Here is a 6,760-nt window from a genome sequence, read left to right as displayed (position 1 = left end):
TCACTACCACAATACATACGGTTAACCCTTTCACTACCACACTACACACCTTGCACACTGGTTAGATGCCAATTTATTTGGTTGTACTGCATTTATGCTGGATGATGACAATACATTTTAATAAAATATTATCTAATTAAGGTAGAAGTGGGTTTATAGATGAGATGCCAGGTTTGTAGGGAGTCCTGTGAACGCTGGGTTTCTTCTTGTCTCCTGGCCGGAGGAGGAGGAGCTGCCAGAGGAGGAGGAGCTGCCAGAGGAGGAGGGGCTGCCAGAGGAGGAGGAGCTGCCAGAGGAGGAGGAGCTGCCAGAGGAGGAGGGGCTGCCAGAGGAGGAGGAGCTGCCAGAGGAGGAGGAGCTGCCAGAGGAGGAGGGGCTGCCAGAGGAGGAGGGGCTGCCAGAGGAGGAGGAGCTGCCAGAGGAGGAGGGGCTGCCAGAGGAGGAGGAGCTGCCAGAGGAGGAGGGGCTGCCAGAGGAGGAGGAGCTGCCAGAGGAGGAGGAGCTGCCAGAGGAGGAGGAGCTGCCAGAGGAGGAGGGGCTGCCAGAGGAGGAGGAGCTGCCAGAGGAGGAGGGGCTGCCAGAGGAGGAGGGGCTGCCAGAGGAGGAGGAGCTGCCAGAGGAGGAGGAGCTGCCAGAGGAGGAGGGGCTGCCAGAGGAGGAGGAGCTGCCAGAGGAGGAGGAGCTGCCAGAGGAGGAGGGGCTGCCAGAGGAGGAGGGGCTGCCAGAGGAGGAGGAGCTGCCAGAGGAGGAGGAGCTGCCAGAGGAGGAGGGGCTGCCAGAGGAGGAGGAGCTGCCAGAGGAGGAGGAGCTGCCAGAGGAGGAGGAGCTGCCAGAGGAGGAGGGGCTGCCAGAGGAGGAGGAGCTGCCAGAGGAGGAGGGGCTGCCAGAGGAGGAGGAGCTGCCAGAGGAGGAGGGGCTGCCAGAGGAGGAGGAGCTGCCAGAGGAGGAGGAGCTGCCAGAGGAGGAGGGGCTGCCAGAGGAGGAGGAGCTGCCAGAGGAGGAGGAGCTGCCAGAGGAGGAGGAGCTGCCAGAGGAGCTGCAGGAGCAACAGAATAGAATAGAATAGAAATACTTTTATTTTCCTGTGGGAAATTTGACACTGCAAATCGCTCAACATTTAAACATTTAGACAGAACAGGTCACGAATTAGAATAATAAAACGAATCAAATCGAATCAAACAATGGGATCAAATCACAGAATTATATAGGATACAATCAACAGGTTGTCATTACTGTCATACATTTATATATTTATATTTACTGCATATATATATATATATCCATATCTGTCTTCCTACTTATACACCTGCATATAACTCATATAGCTCTGTATGATAGCATGTACAAAGGGGCGACAGTGGCTCAGGAGGTAGAGCGGTCGTCTGGTAATCGGAAGGTTCCCGGTTCGATTCCCACTCCTCCCAGGCAGAGTGTCGAAGTGTCCTTGAGCAAGACACTTAACCCCTAATTGCTCCTGATGAGCAGGTTGGCTCCTTGCATGGTCGCCTCCGCCGTCAGTGTGTGAATGTGTGAGTGAGTGGGTGAATGTGAGGAACAAATTGTAAAGCGTTTTAGATAAAAGAGATATTGTTCTATTAAGTGTTATGAGCGATGCTCTGTTGTAAATGTTATTGTATATTTTTATTTAACTATTTTATCACACTTTTTTTACTCTGGCTATTCTATTTTATTATGTTTTAGTATTGCCTATTTTTAAACTGAATCAAACCGCACTTTTTTACTCTGTTTACGGTTTCATTCAGTAAACAGAGAGGCCTATTGGGATGTTAGATCCTAATGTGAAACACTGTGATTTGCCTTACCTTGCTACCTCTCTATCTTTTTTATGCTCGCTTATGCCTGTATTTTTTACTGCTGTGAAGCACTTTGAAGTGCAATTTCTGTATGAAAAGTGCTATACAAATAAAGTGTATTATTATTATTATTATTATTATTATTATTATTATTATTATTATTATTATTATTATTATTATTAAATTATTATTATTATTATTATTATTATTATTATTATTATTATTATTATTATTATTATTATTATTATTATTATTATTATTATTATTATTATATATGTCCCTTACCTACTCTTACTAGTTATACCACTGACCAGTATGACTTACTGCCATAGTGTATTTATACCTGTATCACACTGTACATAATAATACTACTACATCTGATTAGCAGTATTACTCAGTAGTATTAATTTACATGTTATACTCCAGTTTAATCACTTGTACATGTTGTTATTGCACTTTACTGTTACATTTGCACTATAGATGCCACATTAATTTTCGTTGTACTGTACTTGTGCTGTATAATGACAATACATTTGAATTTAATCTAATCTAAAATTGTCCAGGAGAGGGCAGCAATGTGCCTTTTGTTTTTTTCCCTCTAGTCTTCAGCTCAGAGTACCGGAAGTGTTGCAGTGGTCGAAGAAGAACTCAAACTCCCAGGATGCACACCGACTCGCCGATGACGCATATTTCACTCGACGCACACTCTGCAACCTCTCACCTGTCTGATGTCTGCAGCAGTTATATATCAACAACACAGATCACCCACATCATTAGCCCTAGCTGTGTTTTGAGGGCATCGCGCCCTTTATGTCCAATAATAATGTATTTTTCCGCACAGGACGTTTCTTGATTATTAAAGTGGTCTGTAGTTAGTTAGTCACGACCCCGCCACGATATCTAAAGTGTGTTGTTGTGTGTCAGGATGACCCTCCCAGCTCTGCAGAACACCGCTGTGATCTACAGGAGGATCCTGGCTCAGTTCCCTCAGGACATCAGTTTGGCTTTCGCTTATGGATCTGGTGTTTTCAAACAGCACGGCACCGCTCAGGGGCAGGTGGGGGTAAGAGAAGCATAATCATACATGTATATATGTAGCAGTAGCATCATGTAGCAGTACTGTCTATCTGTATGTCGTGTATGTCATATATGTTATGATGAATTGAAAATGGGGGACCCTGATGTAAACAAGACGAAAGTATTTCTCTGGTCTGCATCCCCTTAACAATTGTGTGTATTGAGCCGTACTGTATTGTACCCATTCTGCAATCTGTTAAATAAAGTGTTCATTCATTCATTCATTCATTCATTCATTCATTCATTTTCACACCCCTGGGTTATAGCTGCTGTTATTAACTTGTAGCAACGATGTAACCTGCTTTTTTAGTGGTTCCCAAAGTCTTGGTTTGATTCCTGGGATTGATTGATTGATTGATTGATTGATTGAAAACTTTATTATTAACAGATTGCAGAATGGGTACAATACAGTACAGCTCAATACACACAATTGTTAAGGGGATGCAGACCAGAGAAAGTCTTTCGTCTTGTTTACATCAGGGTCCCCCATTTTCAACTCATGATGAAAGGGTAGCCCTAGAGTGGCTGATATTCCATACATTGCACGTATTCCATATTTCATACATGTATGATGTATGATGCTAAGTTCTAAAAATAGGAGAGTTATTTAAAGGAGCTATAGATAAGATGTGTATGTAATCATTGAAAAATAATTAAACATCCACAGAGCTCTTAGAACGGTGCAGAATAAAAGTATCGCTTTCCCCCTCCCAAAATATATTGATTCATTAATTTATCATTGAAAATATTTTGGCGGGTCCACAATTACTGTTGTTGTTTACATGTTGCAGGCATGTATCCCCTCCCTACTTCCCATTTCCCCCACGTGGAATGCACCTGATTGGATAAATGACATGCTGGTGTGACATTTAATGGCTGAATGTTGTTATCTATATAGCACCTTTTAATTTAGGCATGCTCTGTAGATTAATGCTGAGGTCTATTTGTGAATATCAACAACCTCAAAACAATGTTTGTGTTAATAACTTGATGCTACTACTAATGAAACAAGGGAATCTAGTTTCTAGTGGGGCGACAGTGACTCGGGAGGTAGAGCAGTCGTCTGGTAATCCGGAGGTTCCCGGTTAGATTTCCCGCTCCTCCCGGGCAGCGTGTTGATGTGTCCTTGAGCAAGACACTTAACCCCTAATTGCTCCTGATGTGCAGGTTGGCACCTTGCATGCTCTGTCGTCGGTGTGTGAATGTGTCAGTGAATGGGTCAAATGTGAGGAACAAATTGTAAAGCGTTTTGGATAAAATCGCTATAGTAATTTCCTCTCTGCGTTCAGTTATATTATGCATGCGTTTATTATAGATTTTTCACGTACAGTTTACAAAAACACACATTGGGACAAGGGGGGGGGGGGGGGGGGTCCTCCAGTTCATCTCTATGCCATCATCCACACCATAAGCAAGCAAAAAGGAAAGCAGACCAAGACAGGCACTGTACAGTATTGCACTTGCCTCGAGCCCATTCACATGTAGACATACATATATTTATTTTTTCCTATCCTAGGTCTGTCCATACAATGGGGCATTGGGCCTTTAGAAGGATCCGAGAAATTTCAGCAGGAAAATAGTCGAATAGTGGGGCCCACACCTCCTGAAAGGAAGCGTCATTGCCTCTATGCATTGCACAGTGTCTTCCATGGGGTAGCACACCGAAGATCTCTCTATACCACATTTGTAAAAATGGAGACTTATCCTTAATCCAGTTTATCAGAATGCATTTCCGGGCTGAAAGTAGAAGTTGTTTGAATTGTAAAGGGTGTCACCCCTCCCTCCTGCAGTCTGCTAATACTAGCAGACTGCAGAGTCTGACGTATCACTGCATCCCTTAACTAACTTCTCTCTCTCTCTCTCCCTCTCTCTCTCTCTCTCCCTCTCTCTCTCCCCCGTCTCTCTCTCTCTCTCTCTCCCCCGTCTCTCTCTCTCTCTCCCCGTCTCTCTCTCCCTCTCTCTCTCCCCCGTCTCTCTCTCTCTCCCCCGTCTCTCTCTCTCTCTCTCTCTCTCTCTCTCTCCCTCCCTCTCTCCCCCGTCTCTCTCTCCCTCTCTCCCTCTCTCTCTCTCTCTTCCCCATCTCTCTCTCTCTCTCTCTCTCTCTCTCTCTCTCCCTCTCTCCCCCGTCTCTCTCTCTCCCCCGCCTCCGTCTCTCTCTCGCTGCAGAAGAACATGCTGGACTTCGTGTTCGCCGTGGACGACCCGGTGACCTGGCACACCATGAACCTGCTCCAGAACAGGAAGCACTACTCCGTCCTCAAGCTGCTGGGCCCGCGCAAGATCAGCACCATCCAGAACGACCACGGGGCCGGCGTGTACTACAACACCCTGGTGCCTCTGGACGGAAGGGTACGTTGTAGGGATGCACCATCATTATCGGGCCGATATCAGCAATTATGACGTCATCCCGATAAACCCGATAAAATTATTGATAGCTCTGATAAAAAAAAGTTAACAATTTTTTTTTATATCAACGTTCACACGGACAATATATGCTTACTTGGGATTTTACTTGATTCAACAACAAGGCAGTCGGGGCAATGGCAAGCCGAAAACGGTCGAAAATGTGGTTATTTGAGGTTTGGAATTTTTTTTTCACAACTGAGGTAGGTAGATAAAATTTTTAGAGACTAAAGTACAGAAAAAAAAGGTACCGTTGGGTACCGGTATCGATTCACAGGTACCGGTACCGTATCGGTTCAAATGTGAACGGTACCCATCCCTACTGACGAAGCACAATACCTGTTGGTTTTGAGTTCACTCATTGTTCAGGGAAACACATTGTTAATGACATTGACTGTGATTGTGAAGTTTGTGATCGACTCAAATTATATTTATTTGGAAAAATAAATATAGTCACTTTATTTGAAGAGTCAAAACTGTTCTCTTGGCTTTGTTTTGTTAAAATTATAATTCAATATATATATATATCGGTTATCGGTATCGGTATCGACCTTGAGCAGAAAGTTATCGATATCGAGGTCAAAAAATCAATATCGTGCACCTCTAGTACATTAACTACTGTAACACCCTGGTGGTGCCTCTGGACTGAAGGGTACGTTATAGGGAAAAATTCAAAAAACTCGGAAAAGTCCGAAAAATTTAAAGAAAACTCGGAAAAGTCAGAAAAAAATTTAAAACTCGGAAAAGTCAGAAAAAATTTAAAAACTGGGAAAAGTCCGATTTTTTTTTAAAACTCGGAAAAGTCAGAACATTTTTAAAAACTCGGAAAAGTCAGAACATTTTTAAAGGGTACGTTAACTACTGTAACACCCTGGTGCCGCCTCTGGACCTGAAGGGGACGTTAACTACTGTAACACCCTGGTGGTGCCTCTGGACTGAAGGGTACGTTAACGACTGTAACACCCTGGTGGTGCCTCTGGACTGAAGGGTACGTTAACTACTGTAACACCCTGGTGGTGCCTCTGGACTGAAGGGTACGTTAACTACTGTAACACCCTGGTGGTGCCTCTGGACTGAAGGGTACGTTAACTACTGTAACACCCTGGTGGTGCCTCTGGACTGAAGGGTACGTTAACTACTGTAACACCCTGGTGGTGCCTCTGGACTGAAGGGTACGTTAACTACTGTAACACCCTGGTGGTGCCTCTGGACTGAAGGGTACGTTAACTACTGTAACACCCTGGTGGTGCCTCTGGACTGAAGGGTACGTTAACTACTGTAACACCCTGGTGCCTCTGGACTGAAGGGTACGTTAACTACTGTAACACCCTGGTGGTGCCTCTGGACAGAAGGGTACGTTAACTACTGTAACACCCTGGTGCCTCTGGACTGAAGGGTACGTTAATGACTGTAACACCCTGGTGGTGCCTCTGGACTGAAGGGTACGTTAACTACTGTAACACCCT

General features: G+C 44.6%; 1 protein-coding gene across 1 annotated transcript in view; it reads left to right on the top strand.

Moving 5' to 3' along the window:
* The first annotated feature begins 2,569 nt into the window (after window positions 1-2,569).
* tamm41 (TAM41 mitochondrial translocator assembly and maintenance homolog) overlaps window positions 2,570-6,760 on the top strand; it is a 22,484-nt gene continuing 18,293 nt past the window's right edge. The window contains exons 1-2 of the mRNA XM_084316053.1: window positions 2,570-2,877; window positions 5,058-5,240. Of these exons, the coding sequence (XP_084172179.1) occupies window positions 2,740-2,877; window positions 5,058-5,240 (321 nt within the window). The 5' untranslated portion in view covers window positions 2,570-2,739. The remainder of the gene's footprint in view (window positions 2,878-5,057; window positions 5,241-6,760) is intronic.

Source organism: Notolepis coatsorum (assembly GCF_963971535.1).
Source record: "Notolepis coatsorum genome assembly, chromosome: 6".
Classification (NCBI taxonomy): Eukaryota; Metazoa; Chordata; class Actinopteri; order Aulopiformes; family Paralepididae; genus Notolepis; species Notolepis coatsorum.
This window is presented reverse-complemented; position numbering and strand designations above follow the sequence as displayed.